A 26,720-nucleotide genomic window follows, 5' to 3' on the forward strand; every position below is an offset into this window, starting at 1 on the left:
ACAAATTTCCCCCACAAAGCGGGGAAAAACATTAATTATCAAGGTGGATTTTTAAGTACTCTAAGAACAGTACTGCAGAAGAAATCCCATATTGTATCTAATAGGCCCCAGGAGGAAGAATAAACATTTATTGATCTCCTATAATATGCAATGCCAAACATTTCACATATATTTTCTCTATTCCTTGCAACAATCTCATGAGAGTCTATCTCTAACATTGGTAAGGAAATGCATCCAAGGGAGATTTCCTTTCATGTTGGGCATTGGGGTGAAGTGAGCACATAGTAAGGCTAAAGATCAAGTGTGTATGATATGCATGAAAGAGTTGAAGGGAAACCTAGATGATGACCACTAAAAATCAGGAGCAAACTGGAGAGTGGATGAGGCCCTTTTTTGTAGAAGAAGCAGAACAAGAAAATAGAAATATCAAAAAGTTGTTGTGTAGCTCTAGGTGCCAGTGCTCGGGGAGCTGCTCAGCAATAAAATCAATTTAAGCCTCACAGCCATCATGTAGGGTAAGTACAAACACACAAAGTGTTGTACATGTACATTTTTCCAAAGGGTGGTCAGTATTTTAACAGATTCACAAAGGAGTTCACGACCCCCCCAAAAGTTAAGAACTTCTACCGCATGCCACCTTAGCATAAGAGGAGCAAGTCAAGGAAATTAGAGTAGTGTGAGCCTTGTTTTATATTCCTTTTTAAAATTTTCCCCCAGGTAATAGTAATAAGTTAAACCAGGAAAAAAAGTATCCTTCACAATCCTTCAGGGCTGGGAAACCTAATTTATTTTGTTAGAGAAGTAGTATAGTGTACTGTCAGTAGTGTTCAGGTTGAGAAACCCTGGCTTAACACAATGACTGACATAGACACTTTAGTAAGTATTTGTAATTACTGTATGTTAATGTCTATGGAAAAATGGAAGAACAAGTGAAATTATATGCTTATCTTTTCTCGGGAACTAAAAAGTAAAAAAAATAAATAACAGTAAACTAATTCATTGAACTTCAGTGTTCTTTGGAAAAACCCATTTCAAGAATGTGATTTTTTTGATAGTATAAGTGATTATGAACCCATGACTGATGCTGTTATATGTGCTTTGCAAAAAGTTTTATAGTTTAATCCTATTTGGTATTGATGTACCTATTATATATTTTAGAGCATTTCATGATCACATAAGAAAGAGTGTAGTCTTTGGCATTATTCTTAATTGAGTTCAAATCCCAACTCTGTCAATACACTATGTGACTCATAAGACACATCACATAACTTCTCTGAGCTTCAGTTTCTGCTAGTGGTAAAATTGTGGTACTAATGCCCACCTGTTTCATAGAGTTAGATTGATTAAATGAGATAAGGCATTTGAAGTGCCTAAAATAGTACCTAGCACATAATAAACACTCAGTAAATCATAGTTGCTTATATTATCTACATCATCATTTTCATCATCCCTGTCCCTGAAAGTCCAGTACCCACAGTTGTAGGGTAAAAGAGCTAGAGGGGCCAACTCAGAGGTCCTGAGTGTTAGCAAAGTGAACCTGACTGTGGGTTTTGCAGTTAATATGTCTGAGCCATCTCACTTTTCATGCTGACTTTACCAATTTCATAAAATCACCTCAGCTTCCTCTACCAGGTCTCCTTCCTTAGTTTGATATTTACCAGCATCTACTCTCAGCATCCCTAACCCCTTTTGGTGATATTCTATCTGTATCTTTTACACTACTCCTTTTTATTGGTGCCTGAGTTATGCTCATTTTTCACAAGTGTCCATTATGGGATTTTCCAGACTCCCTTTCACACCAGTAAGGGAATCTGAAAGGGAAGAGAATTCTGTTTCCTATCTGTGTCCTCTCACCACATGACTGTTAATTTTATTCTTTTAACTTAGTGTATTTTCAGCCTTCTTCTAAATTATATCATATTCTCCTTTGAAGTTCCTAGCTTAGTTTTTTCAGGGCAAAACAAAAAAAGTATGATATTTTGTAAGAACGTGCAGTTTGGTTAAGATGCTGTGACTGCTTTCTGTTCTAGAAGCTTATTTATAGCAATTTCTTATTTTATTGCACTGGGGTAGTAGAGGGTATAATCTGCAAACACGTTTAAGATTTGAGTTAGTTTGCATCTATCTCTATTAATGTGTTCCATAAACTAGATATTAATATCCCTTTATTGTGTTATTGTTAAAATAGTTATCTTAGATCTGAGGACCATGTCTTCATTTTGAATAATGATAATTCTTCCACCTCTGTAAGATTAAAATGGTTAGGAAAATCCTGCAAAGACAAGGGAGTTCCATTGTTAAATAACAGATCTCAGTAGGCTCTTGACTTGCAGGTTGTTGCTCTTCATCCTTTGCTTCAGTTGAGTGTGTCACGTGAACACCAGTGAGCAGATGTGGGAGGGATGCAAGTGGGATGTGGAAGCAGGAACCAGCAGCGTTGGCAAACTGGCAAATGCTTCTGTTTTGCTAAGACCTGCTTTTTTGTATTCAGGCTGTCCGAACCATCTGCTTTTATATTCTCTTTACCTACTGTCAGCCATTTTGGAGTTTTTTTAAAAAGCTTTAAAAGTAATTGGGAATTTTTCACAGTAAGCCAGGAATCCTTACCGTTCTTTAAAAACCTGGTGCTTTTAGCATATTCCCATTTAATGCTCAAGAGAATAGTTACTTTTTAATTTAGGTGCAGTATGTTATATGTTATGTAATGAAAATGCTTTTCTCCCTTTCCAATTACTTACTCTCAGCCATCAAAATTTAAATTTAAATAGATACTTGGCCATGGTGCATACATTAATGACAGATGCATAGTGATTGAATACAAATGATGGTTTACTTATCCCTTCTTGTTTAAAAAAGAAAAAGAAAAGCACTGCACAATTGAACACAAACTCCTAATCCCTTATAAGCTTAGTCATTTTCTAGATATGCAACTTATGTTCTCAGTATAAATAGTATTTATAAAGTACCTATTGCACACCAGATAGCATACTAGGCATTGTGTCCAAATTACTGCTAGTCCTCTCTACAACATTACAAGATGTAGGTATTATCTTCATTTTGTAGATGAAGAAATTGATGCTCAGAGAAATAGAGAAAATTGTTCAGGTCATACTTGAGACTGGGAATTTGGACTCTTCTATACTGCTTTTAAAAAATGTCATATTAAGGAGATGATTTGGTATGTGATAGGAGGTTTCTAGACAAGGAATCGGGGATGGTACATTTTATTTAGTTGCAGGTGAGCATACTTCATTTGGTTTGTGAAGTTCCTGACTTTCTAGCCTTTGATCATATATAGGCATTTTATTTTCTTCTCTAGTCACTGAAAAATACTGTTGGCACTTGTTCCTCTGCTTCTGCTTTTCCAAGGTTTTTAAAAATGATTTTACTTAAAAAGAAAGAAGAAAAACAGTTGTGGCATGTTTCTAATAATTTACAATAGCTATTTTGATTTTTCCTCAAACGTTTTTGTCTGTCAGCATTAAGACCTCTAGTCACCTTTCAAGATTGTAGTCAGAATTAAACGACTATGTTGTTATGTATTTCTGGACCTTTGTCACTACCCAAAAATGTAGTCTGTGGACAAGAGACTCGACAAAGATTCAATGGTTCAAATGACTTTTTTTTTCTTTTAGATTTATTTATTTATTTTAGAAGGGGGGCGGGGGCGGGCAGCAGGAGAGAGAATCCTGAAGCAGACTCCCTGCTAAGTACAGAGCCAGACTCCGGCTCAATCCCAGGACCCTGATCCTGAGCTGAAATCAAGAGTCAGCCTCTTCACTGACTGAGCCACCCAGGTGCCCCAGTGGTTCAATGACTTAAAAACACAATGTTAATAGATATAATATATATTTCACTTTTTTTATAGCACAGCTTACATATACACTATAAAATCAACAGTATGAAAGTCTTAGGCATCTTCAGTGTAGAAAGTTGAACAGTTAAGAGGGAAGATTGTGTTTTTGTTTTTTTAAATCATTATTTTGTTAGGACTTGAAAATTTCTCAAATATTTAAATTCAAGAGTCCTCTTAGCCCTACATCAATTTCAGGAAAAATGAGGACATTTTACTTTTGATGATGGATAATAAAATGCATAGAATTTGTTTTTCCAAGCAGTGCCACAATATGAAAATACATTGTTTGAAAGTTCATGGATGAAAGATTGTGAGGTAGCTAGCTATTAAGGAAAGATAGAAATATCTGGATACATCTCCAGCCTTCTGAGGTTCATGATCATAGTTGGAGGGTAGGTCATGGGAATTGTAGTCAGAAACAATAAGGAACCAAGTGAGCCTTTGAGCTGATATGTTGTATTATTATATAATTAATATAAGCAGTAGTAATCTCTTTCAAGTTCCTGGCACACCTCAGACCTTTCTCTTGTGTGAGGAAATAGAGCCAGATTGTCATAATGTTGCCACTTTCACATTTCTTTTCAGTTCCCATCCCTTTTACTTTTCTTCAGTAATACAGCTGAAGCAAAGAGGGATTTCTTTTCCACATTCAGTACCTACTTTTGGAGCTATGGATTTAGTTATCTTGGTGCATATTTAATTGTTATCTTATGTAAGCAGATGAGCCTCCCAAGTGTATATGAGGAACTGGGTGTGTGAGGATGGACAGGGATCACTCTCCATCCGATGATGTGGAGAATAGAAATTTTAATGAAAAATAAAGAATTAGGGATCCCTGGGTGGCGCAGCGGTTTAGCGCCTGCCTTTGGCCCAGGGCGCAATCCTGGAGACCCGGGATCGAATCCCACGTCGGGCTCCCGGTGCATGGAGCCTGCTTCTCCCTCTGCCTGTGTCTCTGCCTGTCTCTCTCTCTGTGACTATCATAAAAAAAAAAAAAAAAGAAAGAAAGAAAGAAAAAGAAAAATAAAGAATTAGAAAAAGGGGACACCAAAGACTAGTACATACATTAAGGTTGGAATATCAAAGAGAGGGAACACATGATATTAGAGACAACGGAGGGTCCAAGAAGGGTAAAAAAGCTTGACCTCTCTGGCTATGGTCCATCATACATAGTGTAGTTTAGTTGGACAAATCTGAAACACCACTTCTATCATTAAGTCTTGTCCTACTCAAAGATTTATCTGTTGCCTACATCAAGCCAGCACTCTTTGGCTTCTAAGGTCCTCTACAATCTAGCTCCACCTACTTGCCAATTTTAGTTCCAATAGCTCCCCTCTATCAGGCTGATTCTCACCACCTTTATCTTAAGTTGTATTGTTCTCTTTTTCCTTTCATTTGGCTCCTGAATTAGGGGCAGCCTTGTGGGACTGAGCCCTTAAACCCATGAAATTTGACACTGTCTCAAGGTTGATAATGTCAGAATTGAGTTAAATTTTGGGGACATCCAATCAGTCTTCACTGAGAATTGGAGAATTGTTTGGTGGTGTTGGAAAAATACACATTGGAATTACAAATACAGTTGACCCTTGAATGACATGGGGATCGGGGGTACCAGCCCCTTACATAGTCAAAAATCCAGGTATAACTTTTGACTCTCCCCAGATTTTACACTAATAGCCTACTTTTTGACCAGAAGCCCTACCAATAATATTAGCAGTGGATTAACACATATTTTCAATGTTACATGTTTTATATACTATATTCTTACAATAAAGTAAGATAAAGAAAAGAAAATGTTTTTGAAATCATAATTAAGAGAAAACGCATTTATAGTACCAAACTATAAAAAGTCTGCTCTTGTAAGTGGACCTTTGCAGTTCAAACTATTGTGGAAGAGTCAACTATACATGTAATTGCCTACTATGCACTACAGATTGGGCACTATGTAACTAGAGAGAGCTAGTCCTGCCATCACAGGCTCTGGTTGAGAACACAGACATACCTGACAAGCAAACATTGTTCAATATGATGACGCCCGTAACTGATATGCAGAAAAACAGTGGGAACATGAAGGAAATCACCTGATTAATCTTGGACAAGTCCTGAAAGTATTTCTAGGTGAATTTCAGGGTTTCTTAGCGCGTCATTCAGTTCTCTGAATTACATAAACAAATAAGTAAAATACAACTAGGAGTTGCATATTGGTGCAAAAAGAGGCCAGAAAAGTCCAGCTTTATGTTTTCCACTTTTCCACTCAAGATTGCAAAAGGAGACCAAGAAATCTAGGTATCAATATACTTCAGATTGTTTACCAAATTAAGGAGGTTGATGTAAAAATAAACGTTCCACACTTCTAAGGTAAAACAAATGAATTCCCCTACCCCTCTCAATTGGCACCAAGAACCACCCACTGGTTCCACTCTGTCATACTGTTGCCAAATATAAGTCAGGGTTATTTTACATACACTGAATGGAATAGCACTCAATAGAAAGTTTAATTTGGATTTACCAGGATAAATGTCAGTGAATACATATTTTTCCCAGGAGCTAGGAAACAGTGTTGTCAAATAGTGAGACCTGTGAATAGGAAATTGGAAAAGAGGTCATTTTACTGTGTAATCTTGAGCAATCTCCTAACCACTATTTGATTTTCCCCATCTAAAAAAATGGAGTTCATGATACCTGTCCTTTGAATATACATTCTTAGTGATCCAAGAGAAATGATACAATGATTGAGCCCTCTCCCAGCTAAAAGGAAGATAATACAAGTAATTAAATATTTAAAATAAAATTTTGTTAATGAGATGAAGGAAAGACAGGGGCCATAGAGAAAGTAGATATTTTGTCACCTATTTTTCTCAGTTGCTAATCGAGAATTTCACCATTTTAAATCAGCTACAAGATGGGGAAAGGTCATGATTTCAATAAACATAAGCATTTACTATGAAAAAGAAGCAAAACATAAATTAGGGAATGTACAAAGATTCTCTGTATACATACATATATGGTTTATGGGACATCATTATGATGGTAATGACTCCCCTTTTAAAAAAATCTGTGAAGATGAAAAAAAAATTGTTTCATTGAACTCTTCAAAAAAGGTTATCTCCCACAAATTTCCTAATTGTTTATCATCATAAGCTGATTTCCAGAGGCAACAGGGAAAAGTAGATCTGATAGAGGAATGGGGTGCTGTAGAATATAGAATTTTTATTCATTTGTACAGTAGACTGTCCTCTTGAAATAAATATGAAAAGGAACAAAGTTGTTTATGCTTTGAAAATTGAAGCACTGTTCATCATGCATAATTGAGCAAAGCTGAAATTTGTAGGTATGAAACCAAAAAAAGCCACAGCTATGATAGCTATTACAGGAAATGGAGGAAATTAATAATAAAAGACAATATACTACCTCATAAATACACACTCATCATGAGAGTAGAGGATGAGGGCATTAAGCAAATACCCTGATTTAACAATTTAATCCTGGAATTGAAGTACAGATATTTCAGGATTCATTTATACTTAGATAAGCAAGAAAGACAAAATAAACAGTTTACTTTCATAAAGTAAGATTTTCAGGCAGTCCTTGTGAATATGTAAAGATAAGACTTTTAAAAGGAAGATTGGTTATAACTAAGCAAGGCATGTTTGATATGAGTATTTATTACATAAATAAATAGCCAAGTTTCTGTATCTTCTAAAAAATAGAAAATGTGTTAAGGAACAGATTTGGGGCATTTTTTTTGCCTTACATCCAATGATCTTGCTTTTTATAGTTTATTCTAACAATGATCCTCCTTTTTATAATTTATTCTAAGTAACTGCTAGGAGCTATGATTTTTAAAAGACTTCATGATACTAGAACATAAATTAGGGGGAAAAATTACTTAGGTCTCAGTGTTCACTGAGTTAAGTTTAAATTAACCTTGATTAGAACATCTTTGAATACCTTCTTGATGCATAAAATGATTTATCAAAACGTGTTTCAATAAATTTTAGAGGATTTTTAGAAAGTGCAAATAGTATAAGAGTAGTTTACTAGAAAGGCTTTTATTTTCTATCACATCGACATGTGTGATTCACTTTGTCTTTTTTTCTGTCAGCTACTTGGTAAAAGTCCACAATTTACCAAAATGGTTAATAGGACACAAATATAGACATTTCATGAGATGTACCATGTAAATGTAAACGTTTGTAGTTACATGTTTCTGTAGCAAGAGAATTGTTTTAAAAGGCATGTAATTTATTAGCTATCGGTAGCTTCTTTATTGCCTTGCCGCGCTGCAGTAATAAATAAAAGAAAGTGAACTGATTTTACAAATGGCACACAAGGTGCACATTTTGTGGAAAAAAAGTCTTTTTTTAAAGAATTGGCATTAAATCCTTTTTTTGTGATGACAAAGAGGCTAAGAGTGCAAACTGTATTTTCTGTTTATCGAAAACAGTCTTTTTTTCTCGGGGGCATTTTTTCCTATGATCATCAAGGGATTTCAAAAGCAATAAAGTGTGGAATCATTGTTCGACTTGAACAGTATTAAAACTTAGGTTTTAATTTCAGTGAAGTAATAAGATTTGAACCTGTCTCACATTACAGCACTGTAAGGCATTTAGCAATTGTATTTTAAAAGAGGTTTTTAAGATGCAGCTCACTTGTAAGCTAACTGTCTGTCAGTAATTAATAGTTTTTCTTCAGCATGGGCTGTTGTGATCAGACCAAGAAATATCTGTGTTTTTGGTAACACATTATGATAATTGTGAGTGCTTATTTCCTAATTAGTCTAAATATCTAATAATTTTCAGCTTGCTTCTCTGGCTGCTTAATAGAAAAAAGAGAGTAACATGTAAAGCTACAGTCGGGTTTTGGGCTTTTAAAAATATGAATGTACATGCACATGTATATTTCAGTAAGCTTTACACCTAGCAAAATTATGTCAGCTGACTCATTCATTAACCAAGTATTTTATCCTTCAATATCATTTCCTGGTTTTCAGACATCACATCATTTGTATATGTAAAAACTGTTGCCAGATATGGTACTATATGTATAGCTAAACACAAACTGACAATCTGGATTCTTCAATATTCAACATTGAACCTGTCTTTACTTTTAAAAAAAGGCTTTAAAATATGAACATTTCTATTAGATCAGTATGGCAACATACTTGCTGATGAAAGATTGTATTTACCATTTTGAATTGCTATTGAAAATAATTGCCTCTACAAAAGGAAACATCTGTATGATAGCACATTGTTAAAGCTGCCATCAATTTTTAACATTTGAGGGTTGAGCTATGACCTTTTATGATGACTGTGAACAGTAACTGCCTCCATTAGCCATAAGTTTTGTTTCTTTATTTTAGTAGATGGCCTAGACTGTAAATATTAGAGAATCTAAAATAAATCAACATATTATCCTAAGGATACAAAATGTAAGAGCTATTTGTGGTTGGGAACCTTTGACAGATAGTTTGGATGAAGCAGATGATTGCCTGCCTAGCGTATCTGGTCTCCATTGCTATGCCTGCAGGCAGTTTAGTGCTATGGTTGTATATTGATGTCAGGGTTAGTACTGAGTGGCTAGCAGTGACAGATGTCTATAATTACAGGCAATGCTTCCAGTATTTCTGAAAAGCCAGCCTATGTTGAACAATTATCTTATTTCTGCCTTGCCAAAGAGCATGTTCCAATTGCTAGTATTAGCAATGGTGAATATAGTGCTTCATCTGCTGCCTTGGGACAAATGTGGGAAAAGCACTTGGTTATAAAACATAAATGCAAAATATTTTTTCAACATTTTGAATTAGTTAAGTTCAGTGTTTTCCTAATTTTTATCTCCCCATAATGTCTCTGTTGAAGGAATCTTGAAATATAAAAGCACATTTGGCATACTTATTGAGATTTTGTTTTCCCCTAGGCCTGCATGGCTCCCCAGCGCCAGTATCCCTTGCTTTACTGAATAGATGTGTTTAAGCAAAGTTGGCTTTGAAGCAACTTTCTTCAATGTGAATTACATTTTCTGATTGACTTCTGTTACAAAATTGGAAGTGTTTCTATGAACACTGTTTTCTATGAATTGTTTCTATGAACAATCTCCCATACCTTTTGATGAGGAAAATTGTAGTAAAATGATAGACAATACTGAAATATGCAAAAACACCTTAGTACACTGATGTCTTTACATTTGCTGAGGCTTTGAATTCTCAATTTTTGTTTTAACCCTTTCAATTCAGCCTTAAGCCACTCATTGTCCTTTCCTGAGTCTTAAGTATTCACCACTACTTCCTTCCACACTCCCTCTTGACCCACTTTCCTGACTCATTAGAAATGTTTTCATGCTTTATGGTCCCAAGTTCTCAACTGTCCTTTTTTTCCTGGTCATTTGCATGTATGAGATACGGGCTGTAATACCACACTCCCCAGAGGGTGCAGCTGCCTTACACAATACTCTCCAACCCTACCATTCCTAAAATCCCTAAAGTTCTAGGCACTGAGTATTAAAACATTGTTCATAAAAAAAAAATAATAAAATAAAATAAAACATTGTCCATGCTATAAGTTACAAATTCTGTATTTTCAGGAAATGTAGAATGATAAGTGCCTAGGAAATATCAGTTGAAGATCTGTTCTGTCTTCAACCTTACTCTAACTTGCATTGGGTTTCTGCTTTTGTGCTTTTACAGTTTATTCATTACACTTTCTATAGTCTTCTCAGCAGTATTCTACTTAATAGATATGATTATCTTCATTTTACACAATAGGAAAAAAGATTTCAGGAAGATTTAAAAACTTGCTCAGTGACAGGACCCTGGGTCCTACTCTAAACCCAAGTTTCCTTTCCACTGTATCACATTGCCTGTGTATGTGTTTAGGCATGAGTCTAGGCATGCTCAGTTTTAAGTGTAATAATGAATGATAAAACGAACATCACATGTTTCATCCCCATCTTTGCCATTCTATTTCCCTGGGGAAGGGGGGGGAACTCATCTCTACAATCACAGATTGGACCTCTCATCCTGGCTACCCATCAGTCACGAGAGAACTAAGCTAGTTCTAGATCCTAGGAATTTGATATAATCCATCCTACTATATAAGAACCAACTCACCCCATAGTCTAGTGTCAGAGACCACTGTGATATTCACATATGGAGGGCAGCCCTGTTCGGCTCTTACTGAGCCTACCACACAAAAGCTTTTTTGATAATTTAAAGCTCTAATGATGGTGTTCTGGAACCCTTTCCTGTGTACATTAATTTAGCAAAGAAAATTTGGAGGACTGGATGGACTCACCCATCTAAATTGGGAAGACTTTGATAATTTATTGGCCCCAAGGATATCAAGCATCTACTTACCCAGTGAGTGGAGAACTTGCCCTGGAAATGGGAAACAGGAACTCCTGAGGACTCAAAAAAAGAAAATGAGGGCTTTGAAATCAAGAACTTAGGTGATACAAATGAGCCCTTGAGATCAAACCTCACCTTTTGCCACAGAGCATTCTGTTTTCCTCCTGTCTCCTTTCCCATTGCTCTTCTGTTCCTCCTCCTTTAAGATAGAAGATATAAGATTAGGAGTAAGGCTGCCTTTCATTAGGGCTCACTCCCCTCTAATCTCTCTGTAACCATCACTAAAGCTACACATATACCAACCTAGAAGGTGTATGTATCTCCTTTCTAGCATCTGGTCCAGATAAAGCACAAAGAAAAGGGACTGTCATCTTGATGTGTGCCTCATAATCTTAAAGTCAGACTAATGTTTGACTAGATGTTACTTAAAAATAATAGTGGCTATTTACTGGCCACCTGTTCTGAGGGCTAATAGCTAGTGTTTATTTGGTGCTCACCATATACTAAAAACTTCCTAAGTGCTTCTGACACTATGCTGGCAGTGCTACAACATATTATGACAATAATAATAATTAATACTTACTATACTCTGTGCCAGGACTGTTTTAAGTGCTTTCCGAATTAACTAACTCTCTAAAAAATATCATAAATTAGTCCTAATATTATCCTTATATTTTATTCGAGAAAACTGAGGTTTAGACAGAAAGGAACTTGATCAAAATCACCCAGTAAGGGCAGCCCGGTGGCTCAGTAGTTTAGCGCTGCCTTCAGCCCAGGGTGTAATCTTGCAAAAAATTAGCTATGTAGGGGATCCCTGGGTGGCTCAGTGGTTTGGCGCCTGCTTCGGCCCAGGGCATGATCCTGGGGTCCCGGGATCGAGTCCCGTGTCAGGCTCCCTGCATGGAGCCTGCTTCTCCCTCTGCCTGTGTCTCTGCCCCCCCCCCCCTCTCTCTCTCTCTCTCTTTCTCTCTGTGTGTGTGTCTCCCATGAATAAATAAATAAAAAATCTTAAAAAAAAAAATCACCCAGTAAGTGGTAGAATCCAAGTAGTCTTGGGCTTCAGAGTAGGACTTAACCATTTCACTAGACTCCTAGTTTGTAATATTGTTATTGTGTTTTTGTGTTATTATTCTTCCCATTTTACAGATGAAGAAGCTGAAACTCTGAAAAGCTAAATAATTTAACTAGGATTATAGTTAATTCATTAAATAAAAATATTTATTGAATGCCTGTTATCTGCCAAGTACTATGCTACACTAGCAAGTAACAGAGTCTCCCTCAAAACCCCGTGTGTATTACACTACGCATATATTCTGTGTTTCCTCCAAGGTGAAGTTACCAAAAATACCTAAACAATTACTTGCCTGTTTCTGTTTTACTGAGAGAAGATGATACTTCCAGGGCAAATGCGTATCATCTTGGTCCACCAGTTAAGATTTTGGTATGTTTTAGCTAATTTTCAACATGGAGAAGTGTTCAGTGGGAAAACTAAAATGGAAGCAGGACCTAACCTGTTGCCCCAGATATTGCCTACCCAGAGAAATCAGGTGTTAGAGTTGGAAGGCATTAATGGGCCACTAGAAGGTAAACTCTGATCACTTGCATTTGGGGTAGGTTAAAGTTTTCACTAACTAAAGTAAAGTTTTCACTAACTATGCTAGCATGAAGGATGGAAATTGAAAGGCAAAACAGATTATGGTAACAACATTTTGAGTAAAATTTGAGAATATAATGAAAAAATGAACATAATGAACATAGCTGATTTGACAGAGTAGTACAAATGGGGCTGATGTGATTGACACCCCCTTTTTCATTCTTTGGGCCATTATTCCTCTACTCTGTGTCAGATTGTACTTCCCAAAGAGAGTTGAGTTTCTTAGGAGGAAGAAGGTACAGAAGTTGCATGGGATGTAGAAAATGGGACACGTTTCAGAGAGACAATGTGGAGACAGAAATAGAATATTAATAGGTAACATGTAAGAATAAAATAAAGATGTTAGAAGTAGAGGTGGGGATCTGGTAAAGTCCTAGTACCCACGTAACTATAATTTATTTTGCATTTAGAGTAGAGAATTTGGGGGAAAGTGTGTGTGCAAGAATTAGATTAAGTGGTAGAAGACTGTATGATGTACTTACCTTCTGAATGACCATGGAAATGAGTTCCATTTATTAAAAACATACTCTTACTCATGAAGAGATAACTCAGCCTACTTTAAATCCATAGCCCTGGTTGCCACACTTGCCTAATGAGAGTGCCTCATGAGCAACAACAGTGCCAAGAGAGTCCTAAAAACAGCTCTGTCAACTATTACTGATAATTTGTTCTTTTCTAGGACTATCCTCTAGTAATTGGTTTCTTGAATTATTCCATGGAAGCAAACCCATTGTGTAGTATTTATAAACACATCCAGGCTTTACACAGCACGTCACCATTGTCTTTGCTCATAGCTTACAGAATAAAATCAAAATCCCCAGAGTATTTTAAGTGACAGCCACAAAGATCCTGAGCCACATCCTCCCTATATCTGAAGTTGGGAAGGCCTTCTGCTCTTCCCTTGTCCCTAACGTCAGGTGCCAGGTCCCTAAACTCTGTGCTTTTTAGGTTGTACGCCTGAGGAGTGATGTGTCCAGAGTTCCAGAGAAGGCTTGGAAAATAGTTAAGGTGAGTTGAGCTGCTGGTTATTGTGGTGGGTCACCAGTCTTTATGCTTGTCTCACCACAGCCCCAGGTTCTTATTACTAAAATAGCTACATGCTCACAGTGATAAGTGTAGGGGTACCTTGTCTGGGTTCCCTTTTTATGCACTATATAACCTATCTACAGTATGCATGTTTTAAACCAGATGTTCAGTCCTCAGCTACTAAGCAGTATTAACTGCAAAGACTCTGCATAGCATGATTGCATAGAGTGATGAAAGCAGCGTAGGTTTCTCAATTACATTTCTGAAGTGGCCAGTTCTAACCAGTTAGTCATACCTGAAAGGAGGAAGTTTTCTTTATCCACACTGAATAGCATCTATTCAGTGTCTACATTGAATGGTGTCTATAGTACATGTATTCCTTATGCCAGAATGTTTCTGGTGGACGCCTTTGAAAGGAATGGGGAATTATAGTAAAAAATAAAAAATAAAAAATAAATCTTTTATTTCCCATTCACAAACTTCAACTAGCATCAACTTCTTTGCTCCAAAATCTAATCATGATATAAATTTGCTATTGCAAAGATTTATAAATAAAATGCCTGAAATGCTCCCCTTTAAACCATAGTCTCAAAATCTTCCACCAGAATTATTCATCAGGCCTTCTTCTAGTAGACTTGTGCCATAGCCATGATTAGCTTCTCATTGTATGAGCTTGGGAAGATAATATATTTACCCAGTGCTTTCTCATGGTTTTAGCCACAGAAGACTAGTCCAACAGAAGCTTGGCCCCAGACATGGAGTGAGTTGGCAGCCAGCAGGAGCAAAGCTGTGTCAGGACAAATGTACACTCCCCATCTTCTCTAGTTGGGTTTCAGCTGGTTGCACCACAGGAGGCTTTCTATGAGCTGTGTATCCTGTGACCAATAACTGGTGCACTCGACCCAGGTCCCTCTTGGCTAGTGAGAGCCTGTCGGGAGACATTAGGTTCATGCTGGTGGAGATCCTTAGTCAGTGGCTCCCTGAAGGAAAATGAGGCAAACAGCCAGCTTCTGTTGAACAGGTGGTAGTTAGACCTTAGATCTGGGCAGGGTGGGTGGGGGTGGGGTGGGGGGAGAGACAGGGAAAGAATCTCTCCAAAATTACCAGTATTGCTGGTTTTCACACTGTACCTGTACTCCTCTTTCAAATAAATGATTGTTTAGAAACTAATCCAGAAATATCTCTGGCAGCATCTGGAGCCCTTCCTTAGTAGTCTGGATTTGGGCCCAAGTTAGGAATGGAAACCCCACTGGGGTGCAAGCAAAAGAGGAAGCATGTTCTTAGCCATGCATCAGTGGAGGCCCCTACTGGGAGAGGGGATTATCACAAGGCAGCAGGCAGCCCTGCACCCCAGCCTGCTGAGTTCGTGCTTTGTGCCACAGGATGTAGAGCGAAGGAAATATGAGGCCAAAGTGGTCGCTCCAAGTTTTCTTATACAATGGCTTATTCAAGCAGATTGGGAATGCCTCTTAAGAGATTTGTTAGGTACATGTCCCCTTAGCAAGATGGCCACCACAGATGGTGGGTTCAGATATTCTAATTGAAATAAACATTTAACATTTATATTTATTTTGTACTTCCATAGCCAGCTTTTCTTTTGTCAGTTGCCGTTCTGTATTCCACTGAATCAGGCAAGCAGAATTCTAACCTTTTTACCAATTGGTTTCCATCATTAATTATGGTTTTAAAATTAAATTCTGGCAAAATATTTTTTTTACCTAATTTTGGTCTTATATTTTGTGATGCCACGTTAAATGATATGGGAAAATTATTCAACCAAGATTAACGTGTATCTATTCAGCAGCACTAAGTTTGTATATTTAATATGAAGCAATGATATTTGTACCATTATACCTTTTGTTGTACTCATAAGTTAATTGTGATCATGTTTTAACTTGCTTCAAGCATTAATGAAAGACCTCAGTATCTTTAGTTCCAAACGATTTAGGTCGAAGTCATTAAATCCTCTATTCCCTCTTACACCTCTCCTTCTCCTCCCCCCCCCCACCCCCCACCCCCACCTCTCACTTCAACGGGTCTCTTTTATAGAAAGCACTACATTGACATCAGGGGTGCTTGAAGCCTAAGACAAAAATACAAAAATTGGTTTCTTATTCGTAATAAGTAATATCACACTAAGTTCCAAAATTCTTTTCCTAAGGAATGTTATTGCTTTCACTATATTGGATTCTTTCTGGTGACAGGCTTTGTTTTACCAAATTACAACCAGTTAAAAATCTTGATAAATCACTTCAGATTGAAACAATACTGTAAAATGTATAATTATTGGAGTTTTAAAAAAAATTGTGGTATCAATTTTGTATTATTAGATGCGAATTTTGGGGAATAGATTGGTTCAAGAAAGTATATCATCTGATGTTAGAATACTTTGTTGTTGATTCCCACAGCACTGCTAATTTTCTGCATTCAGCCTGCTTACAAAAGCTCTTTGAGAAGTTATAACATCTTAAACATTTATAGAAGGCCTAAGGGTATTAGCTTACTGTAATTTTCTGAAGATTCATTATCCAAAATCTTAATTCATTATAACAACTCTTATGAAAACCTATAGAACCAGTGTTTTCTCTTATTTTCTTATTTGCACAGAATGAGAGATTCATTGTTCTTTTTAATTTGTTTCATGTGGTGCTTTTGAGTACATTTCATAGAGGGCTGTTATTGAATTTCTGTGACTGTCATTATATATCCATACAACCTTTAGGAACTAATATTCTGGGTTTCCCAGTTCTGTAATCTACTTCAAATTTAAGGATTGACATAATTAGTTTCTTCAAAGTTATAACCAGAATGTTAGAGACAACACTGCAGATACCCAAGACCAAGAATTAGGATTGGAAAAAGAAAGCAATTTAAAAAATTATCACACCATATGCTTTTATTCTTTATTAAATTAAATTTACAACTCAGAATCCTACTTCTATTTGTATGCTTATTCCTTGTCTGGTTTTCTTATCTTGCCTGGTTTCCCTTTTAAAAAGCCAGATACAAGATCACTTAAGCTACCTGCCTGTTCACAGGCAATATTTGTCCTTTGGTTAATAGAGGAGTTAGAGGAGGACATATGCATTGTGAAGCATTATGTACATACCCAAATACTCTTCTGAAATTAAAAAGTAAAATAAACAGAGTAAAATAAAGATAAGAAAACAAACATATTAGAACAGTTTTTTTAGGAGCATGTTTTCTCAAATCTGTAATAATGATGATTTCTTACATTTTTAACAACTTCCTGCATTTCAAGAGCTAAAAAGATGGATGAGTGGTTAGAATGGTAATTTTCCTAGCTTCTAAGATAATAGCTACGTAGAAGTAGAAAAAATTCAGATTTGTATCATGAAATTTTGAAGTTTTATGCTTTTAACAAATACCCCTGACCATTATTAGTGTGAATTGACTGAATATATATGTAAAGATTTCAAAGTTAGTACAGATTTAAGGTTTTGTTTAACTTTATCTGTAAAGTGTGAAAATCTTCGAGATAAGCACTTTTCTGGGGTTTTTTTATATAATGAGCCTTCTCTTGGAAGAAAGGTATTAGCTGACAGCTTTTAGTACCTACTTATAAGAAGGGGTCCAGGAGAGAAGCAGCATTTGTTGAGTAACTACCAAATGCCAGGCTCTGTATTTTGGTATCATCATTTCATCTGTCCAAAAGCCATTAAGTAGGTATTATTATTCCTATTTTACAGATAGGAAACCAAGATTCAGAGACTTTAACCTAGTTAGTGGCGGATCCAGAATTCAAATTCAGTTATCTTTGGGAACCAAAGCCCATGTTTCTTTTCTACATTGCTAAGGTTGTCACGTGAATGTTCTAAATATTCTGGAGATGTTAAAAGAAATAAATATTTTCCCTCAGCACTTGCTTGAAATAGTGGAGGAAAGACATATGCACATGGAAAATTAATAGTACGATATCATATGAGAAGTGCCACAAATAGGCAGGCAACAGTGGATACTCAGTATCAGAGGAAGGGAGAGCTTTTTAAATAATAAAATTTTATCAGGGTTTCTTCTGGTAAGTAGAATTTTGGATATATTATTTTTACAGAGAAAAAAAGTTCTGTGCAAAAACCATACCCTTCATGGTTGTTTTGCTTTTGTTAAAAAATTATGAAAGAAATGAAATCAACCAAAATGTGCACTTTAACAATATATTCATTTTCTAATTTGTTTAACCAACATTTATTGAGTATCAGGCAAGGGAGATAAAAGAACATCATCTCTGCCCTCAGGGAGCTTATAGTCTAATAGAGAAATACGGTCATATTAAAAAGTAAAATTTTAAAAAAGAAGAGTGGGAAGAAGGCACGGATGGCCAGGCAAAACTAGCTTGTGATGAGTACACATTGGTTATATGAAACACTGACCAAAGAAAGGCATAGCTAATTTGAACTTCACCATATCCCTTAGAGAAGGATGGACAACACACATGAGCTTATTAGTCTCTTATTTCTTAGACCTTTGCTTATTTTTCATAATGATCTTATTACCTTAAATGATTCTGAAATAAATCTATGAACTTAAAGGAAGGTTTTTTTTCTCCTCCCTTCTTGTATTCCTATGCTAACTTCTATATCCTTCCTTAAAATGAGTATTGTGATGTAGTTTCTTCTTCCTGTAATAAAAATTTTTTTTGGTAAAATGATAGAAGTTTTAGAAAATGTTGAAAACTCCTAAATATTGTGTTAGAATTTTTCCTGTAGAAAGCATTCATTGATTTGTGCTTTGTGGTAAGCATTCTTAAAGATATTTCCTCACTGGACAGACTACTTCCCACCCCCAAATTATATGCCTATGTTGTAATTGAATTCCAAATGTTTGAAGACATTTTCATATTATCTGCATGCTTCCTGAATGATAAGGTTCCTTGGAAAATGTGAGAGTCTTTTAAAAGAAATGCAGTAATCATACATTGATTTTAAATGACCCTGTCACACGTGAAAACAAATCAGATTGTTGCTCTTAATGAGCTTTTCAATTTACTATTCAGTAGATCAGATAAGTGGATTTAAGAGGTAATGATCCTGTTTAGTACTCCAGCTTGACTGTCAGATCCTAGTAGTGGAGAGAAATCCCCAGGGACAAAAGCGTTGACACAGTTCTAGATGGGATAATGGGAATCAAAGCTAATGGATGATAAAAGGAATGGTGCAAGTTACAAGGATAATTGTGGATTAAAGCACTGCCATGTGTCAATGTTGACTGTTTTTTCTAGTATCTTATTGGGTCAAATCTGATGCTCTGAGAAACTGTTTTGACAGCAGAGCACAACAGACCTGCCTGCCTAGCTTCCTTCTTTCTTGAAGCTAGGGACACTACAGAAAACTTCCTTGTAATTACTACCAATTAAAGAAAAGCTATTTTTTAAATGCTAAAATGTCTTAGATGTTTAAAATCACTTTTTAGTTATTGTGGTTTTATTCTTCAGTGTGGCATGGGTAAAATCTAAATTAGATTAATGCTGAGTTATGCTATAAAAAATAGCATTTATAAAGTCTTGAAAATGTAAACTTCGGTTTTACAAAAATATGATACAGTGTAGTGGGGGTGAGGGACACCCAGGCAATTACAGTGTGAAAAATACCATAAGAGAAGGATTGACCAGAGACTGTGGGAAAATAAAGGATAATGCAACTTGTTCCTCCTGGGAAGGCAGAGAAGGCTTCCGAGGAGATACAACTTTTGAATGGGAATCAAGGGAAGAGTATGAAGAAAGCTGATTTAGGCAAAATGAACAGTACATGAACTCCTAGAAATCTGAAATTGGGGCAGCCCCTGTGGCACAGCAGTTTAGCGCCGCCTGCAGCCCAAGGTGTATCCTGGAGACCCAGGATCAAGTCCCACGTCGGACTCCCTGCGTAGAGCCTGCTTCTCCCTCTGCCTGTATCTCTGCCATTCTCTCTCTCTCTCTCTCTGTGTGTGTGTGTGTGTGTGTGTGTGTGTGTATCTCATGAATAAATAAAATCTTTTTTTAAAAAAATCTGAAATTGTATAAGGAGCCTCAGTGATCCATCAGTATTTTATTGTGACCTCAGATGGAGGCAAATGCTAGAAGATAAGGTACATTGGGGCCAAGTTGTGAAGGGCCTCGTGTGCCATCAATCATATCAGTATCAGATTTTCCAAGGGCCCAGTTGACTTCCATAGAGAGGTTTTGGATCATGCTGAGATAAGGGAAACTTCCCTTTCCACATACCAGTCTTCCTTTGAGCTTTTTGTGTGCTTCAAGGTTTCTGATCATTGAGGATTGGTGGTAACTCATTCCCGAGATTTTCTCTCCCTGGCTCCTTCTTCTCTCTAAACATCTTACAAACACAGTGATAGCTTCAATCTTAGGAGACAAAGGCCTACTCTTGTGAGCAAACTCCTAGATACAGTCATTAAAATGCTTTTCTGTAGGGCTCAGAAATTAGCAGAAGAGGCAACAGGAATGTCAATCGCAGTCTTCCTTTCTGTCCCCCCAGCTTTTCCCATCCACTCTTCTGCCCCTTCCTTCCTTCTCTTGCCCTCTCCACTTGCCCCTTCCTTTCCCTCTCTCTCTCTCTCCCCCACTCACTCACCACTGGCTGGAGCAGCTCCTGGTTATAGGACTTAAGTTGGAAGCCCAGAACACACACTTCTGCTTTGTATAGTGTTTAAAATCCAGATACGAGATCTCTGCAATGAACAGCCTTCCTCCCCTGTATAACCCTTTAATTCTGGTGATTTGTGGTGCTCTGTGATCTTTATCTCGCCTTTGTGACCTATGGCTGTATACCAAGCTGGTGTTTACATGTGAAAAGCTAAAGGCATAGAGAGTGAAAGTTAAGTTGCCATACTGTACCCTAGGAAATAGGCAGATCAAGAGAAAGTGAGAGAACACAATCACAGGGGATCAAATCACAGAAGAGAAATCCTATACAGCTGGTGTCTGGCAGGGATAACCTGGAATCACACCAGAGCATCAGGGAGTATGGAGGTGTCAACCCACCTCTCAGCTTTGCCAGGCTATTAGGGAATATTCCATTGGCTGCTGGTGACAATTTCCCACTTAAAGTGGGATATGTGTTTATAAGCTCAATGTGGCTTGGGTTGGGACTGAAATGTTGCACCCCAAAGTCTGCAACCAACACTCCCTAATTGGAAGCTTAGTGGATTCCCAGGCCCTGATGTATTCAGCAGAGAATCTCTGAGCCTGGGATTTCAGTTTCAGCATGGAAAGTAAGACCTATCTCTGTATTTGGGGGAGCTTAAATGAGAGATTTTTGAGGAAAATGTAAATTCTTTAACTTCCTCTTCTTTTTGAAATCCTTTTTTTTATAACTGACTGACATAATCCTGAATTATTTGATGGTTTGCTGATAGCTGGGATAGATGGAAATTTTTTTAAATGTTGGAACCTTTTATTGAGACACTCCATGTTTCAGCCCTTTTTATACATATGCCCATCTTTGAGAAGGGGGTGGTTTACCACTTTGAGAAAAAAAAATATGTGATATGCTGGGAATAAAATGAGTATGTGAGTGTGGGTATGTATTTCAAAATAAGAGAGGTACTTCCTGGAAGAAAAAGAGAATAAATTTTTAAATTATACTTTAAAAAAAAATCCTTCCTTTGCTCCCTCTACCCATTCCCTTCTTCATTGTGGATTCAGCAATGCTTTAAACCTCACATTTGTTCAATTTGAATAGTCTCTTGAAAATATATGTTAATGATAAAGCTTTTAACAATTAAATGTTTTCATCCAGGTATATGCCCGTATGTCAGAAGTTTTAGGAATAACAGATGACAACCATGTTCTAGAAACATTCATGACGAAAATGTGAGTTCTTTGATTTTTCTTTTGTTGTTCTTGCTTTGAATGTAGTAGATATTTTTGCTGTGTTTAAATCTCTTAATAATTTTAATTTTTTAATACAAGACCTTTTTAAATTATGCTTTAATTCTTAGAATGGCAGCATTGTTCGTAATTGAAACTTAATTTCACATATTTAAAATTTACCACCCAAAAGACATTCTTATTTGTCAAGGTACCCATACAACTGCAGCATGCAACATCAAAACATGGTTTTAAAACATTTATAGACTTTGACTCTTCAAGTGGGCAGCATTTTTGTTTTTAATTAGGAAGAAAATTCCCAGTTTCAAAGATTGACTAAAGAGATTTTTGCAAACTGGAATCATTGAGAGAGGTTAGATTGCCTTAAGACAGGGCATTCATTGTTTCCAGTAGGAACCTATGACTATCCGAGACATCCTCATGGAAACTTTCCCTTAAATCATCCTTATAATCTGTTAGCAGAATTAACTAGTTTCTACTCATGAGCATAATTTTGTATATTTAGCCTAAATTTGTATACCTCCCATTGGCAGCCCAGTTTATCTGTGTAACAGACAGTGCTATGTTGCTTGCAGAGAACAAAGCTATACCAATAATTATGATTTTAAGAAGTGAGCATGGGAGCCACAAGTTTGGTGGTTCATTTCATGGCGTAATTGTGAACCTCTGTTTGACTACCTTTGTAACTCTTGCTGTCATTACCTAATATGTTTGTTTTGCATACAAACTTGATGTTTCTTTTGTGAAACACTTAGGCAATTTTTTAATTTATAAAACTAAATTTATAGAATTTTTTTCGGAGAACAGTGTTCATTATACATTGATTGGATATAATTTTGATTATGCCATTAGAGAGAATAGGATAGAAAATGATCCAGCGGTATTTAAACCCATTTTTCAACTTAGTGAGATGTTTCTGATTTAGGTCACCTAACTTATAAATATATGTGTATCTCCATGTTCTCTCTATGCAAGCAAATGCCTTACTTACAATTAAAGCCTTTTTTTTTTTTTCATATTTAGTGTTACGAATCTTAAATACTGGGGGAGATGTGAGCCTGTGATTTCAAGGACTCTCCAGTTCCTAAATGACCTTTCTGTTGGATATCCTTTTTACTATATATCTAGTAATATATAGAAACACCCAAACAGGTGCATTCTATTGGCCAGGTATTTTCCTTGCTCTTAACGTCTGTAATTGGTTTTTTGTTTTGTTTTGTTTTGCTTTTTGTTTTTTATAATTGTTTTTAATAAAAAATCCTTTCATTTATCCTTATCTGTAAAGTATGTTTTTGAAAGATTTATATTAGCCACCAACTATGAACATTTATTTAGAGTCACAATTGAATTTACATGGATGTATAGATTCCTAACTAGTTAAAGTTATGTTTATATCCATCCAGGTTAATAAATGGGTACATAAGAAAGTATGCAACAGCATCTATTTTAGTCTGTGATTTTTCTTAATCATCAAGGATTTCTTATTTTAAAAGAAAACATATAACTAATTTGAAGAAGGTCAAAATGTTTTAAAAATATTACCTTCTAAAAATTGAATTCCTAAGAGTAAATACTATAGTTTCACTATTCTTCAATTGAAAAAAAGTATTATTTTGATTATTTAAGAGGCACAAAGAAGTAATAGGAAGAAAATTATATGTTTGTTTGCTTTACCACTTCTTGGATTATTGCCACCACCAAATCAACAACTTATTTACTCTAAAATAAGATATCTCATTATGCATTAAATGTTTTGGTTTCTATCTTTAGCAGGTTTTTAAAATCTAAAACCAGAATCATCATTTCTTATTGTATTATAGTTAATACTATTCTCCTGTTTCTACCAATGAGAGAGAAGTGTGTTGATTATCTTTTATATGTTAGCTATCAAAAATAGAGGAGTTATGAAAAATAAGTGTTGGTTTAGTTAACCACCAAGATTAGCTGATATTTAAATATGAGGACAGCATTCTGAAAATGGGTGGCATTGGATGGAAATCTTTAATATAGGTTTACTGCAGGAATATGTTTGTATTAGTTAAGTTTAAAATTATGTTCCTTGGGAAACCATAAAAGATTTCCAAAGTATTAGACACCCACTTTTGTGCTGGAATTTAATATGCAACTTTTTATTGGAAAATAATCGTCCTTGTCTGGCAAAATCCACCATGCAATATTTCTGTTAGTAGGTATAATGCAATAAAGACAGGGAGGGCTATTTATCACTACAAATTTTGAGGATTTCAGGATTCTTTTTATTATTTTAATATATTTCTTTGATATTAAATCAGAAAAATGATAAATTACACCTGTCCAGGCTGTTTTTCCTTTTTACTGGAAAGTGATGTACAACCCAATTCCAGTGGTCATTTTGGCTTTTTAAGATATGTATTTTTTCTTATTAAAAAAAAACTCAAACCTGTATTTTTTTTAATAATAATGCTGAAATACTCTTTATTTCTAACATATGAAGTGGTTTATAAGTACTTCCTAGTCTTGCAAACTCTGGCCTTTTCACAATGAATTACTTTGAGAGCATATTATCTGGAAAGAAGCCTGTGTTATTTTATAGCACGTATCTATTGTTTAGATTTACCCTATTTTTTAGGTTGGAATTGAAATCTAATATAAAATTAATTCAATTTGTATTCTTTTTGGTATAATTTGCATAACACCTAATTTATTTCAACCCACTATTTAAGATCCTTTTCCTATCACCTTATATCTCTTACATATTCTTTAATTCTAAAATTATAACCTTTTGTTTCAGAAGCTGTTTATTGCTTTTGAACACTTCTTGAAGTTAATAAAAAAATCATATTTTCAGAAAACTTATTAGATAAAACTTAAAAGCTATAACATTTAAACCAAGGGATACGAATGATTTCAACTTGGGTACATTGATTTATATTTTCTAACAATTATTTCAGGTTTCCATATTTAGAAATATATATTAGTTCAATTTGATTTCAGTGCTCAGTTATTTGAATTATAAATCATTATGTCCCTTCTAGCTGATCAGTCATGAAATATCTTTGAATTCATTTACATAATGGAATATGTGAGTGGTATGTCTATTTCAGAGCAGTTGCTGGTTACTTAATGCATGTTTTGTTGTTTCCAATCGATTTCTTTATTATAATGTGTTTTTAAATCCTGATTTTAAAGCAGACATTATATCTATGTTAAAAATAAGATGGCACTCTTCAGCAGTAGAAACAACCATGCAAGATAAAAATCATTACCAGCTGGCCTCTATTAATGGCAGTCTGTTTACATATTAGTATTCAAAATATTTGTATTTAAAATATTAGTAAGGAATAACTGAAAAACATCTTACTACAAAGTTTTTAAATGTTCCTGATTACTTTCTATTGCACGTCTTGAGATAATTCTCATTTAGTTTTTTCCATTTTTATCTTCAGAGTGAATCCTACTCAGTATTTTTTTATGGTTCTCAAAACCAGTCTATGAACTTTGGTGTTCTTGTATCTGACCACTTGTTTGGAAATTGAAATCACAAAAGATGTTCTTTTTAAGAAATGCTAAAAAGACTCATGTTTACTTGCCTTTAAAGTAGTATTCTGGGATCCCTGGGTGACTCAGCAGTTTGGCGCCTGCCTTCCGCCCAGTGCATGATCCTGGTGACCCGGGATCAAGTCCCACATCAGGCTCCCTGCATGGAGTCTGCTTCTCCCTCTGCCTGTGTGTCTCTGCCTTTCTCTCTGTGTGTGTCTCTCATGAGTAAGTAAATAAAAATCTTTAAAAAAAAAAAAAGATAAAAAAATAGTATTCTCAAACCTTAATGATGGTGAGAATCAGTAGAGTACTTGTTAGAACACAAATTGCTGAACCTCACCCCCAGCGTTTATATGTTTTAGGAGGTGTTAGACGGAGGTGTGAGAATTTGCATTTTCAGCAAGTTTCTGGGGATGCTGGTGACTTAGGGGCTCTACTGTGAGAACTTGTGCTTTTTAAGATAGTTGGAAGATAGGACTAGATGTCCCAAATAAGAAGATCGGGTAGCTCTGTATAAGACTTTGTCTTCACTAGGGGAGGGCAGACTTGACATTTTTAGAGCTAACCTAGTTCCTTTAAATGTGTGTGAGGAAGCCATTACATTAAATCCTTGGATTTTAACTGCAGAGGCTGTTGCATTTTATTTTACCCCATGGTTTGAAGCTTTCCAAGTTGGTAAGACTACTGTAATTTTAAAATCCAGTGGCCTGGGACGCGTGGGTGGCTCAGCGGTTGAGCGTCTGCCTTTGGCTCAGGGCATGATCCCAGTCCAGGATCGAATCCCACATCAGCCTCCCTCCATGGAGCCTGCCTCTCCCTCTGTCTATGTCTCTGCCTCTTTCTCTTTATCTCTCATGAATAAATAAATAAAATCTTTAAAATGAATAAACAAAATAAAATCCAGTGGCCTTTTTGAGGGAAAGTTTTTTTTCCCATAAGATTCAGTTCATGGGGGTATATATAATACACTTAGCAGATACCTCTGAGTAACTTTTTAATCAACTCCACATCCAGGTTTAATATTTGTGGACGCTTTTCCCCTCTTTCAAATACGTTCCAGTCATAAATCCTATTTTCTGTCTAACTGGGAAAGAGATGAGATTGTTCCAGTAATAGAACAAGGAAGCTTCTGGAGGAACTGGGGAGAGAAGAGTCCTACAAAGCAACCAATTAAACTTGCTTTACATGCTGAGAAAGAGGGAGGGATGTGTTACATTTCATCAAAAAATCTGTTTGATTTAGTAATCATTATTTCAGATTTTTTTCCTTTGAAAAGTAATTGATCAATATTCCTATTTAATTCATTGTTTACTCAAATTTACAGCAACAACATGTCTCACTTTGGGTTTCAGGTAGATAATTAAGGAGAAAGGAAATTTCATTTTCTATTAGGCCCTCTGTTGGTAGTTGCCTTTACTACATCATCTTCAAAGAAAACTCAGAATATCTTTACCACTTAAAAACAGATTCTACACTAATT

General features: G+C 35.9%; 1 protein-coding gene across 4 annotated transcripts in view; it reads left to right on the forward strand.

Moving 5' to 3' along the window:
• RANBP17 (RAN binding protein 17) overlaps positions 1-26,720 on the forward strand; it is a 310,647-nt gene that overhangs the window by 192,556 nt on the left and 91,371 nt on the right. For 3 of the 4 annotated variants that reach the window (XR_008664360.1, XM_055325097.1, XM_055325099.1), the window contains exons 15-17: positions 13,801-13,860; positions 21,630-21,703; positions 22,745-22,825. Coding sequence is in view for 3 of the 4 variants with exons in the window: in XM_055325097.1 (XP_055181072.1) it covers positions 13,801-13,860; positions 21,630-21,703; positions 22,745-22,825 (215 nt within the window). In the remaining variant the exon portion in view is untranslated. The remainder of the gene's footprint in view (positions 1-13,800; positions 13,861-21,629; positions 21,704-22,744; positions 22,826-26,720) is intronic. The other variant, XM_055325100.1, reaches the window with a different exon arrangement.

This window comes from Nyctereutes procyonoides, unplaced genomic scaffold (genome assembly GCF_905146905.1).
Source record: "Nyctereutes procyonoides isolate TBG_1078 unplaced genomic scaffold, NYPRO_anot_genome, whole genome shotgun sequence".
NCBI lineage: Eukaryota > Metazoa > Chordata > Mammalia > Carnivora > Canidae > Nyctereutes > Nyctereutes procyonoides.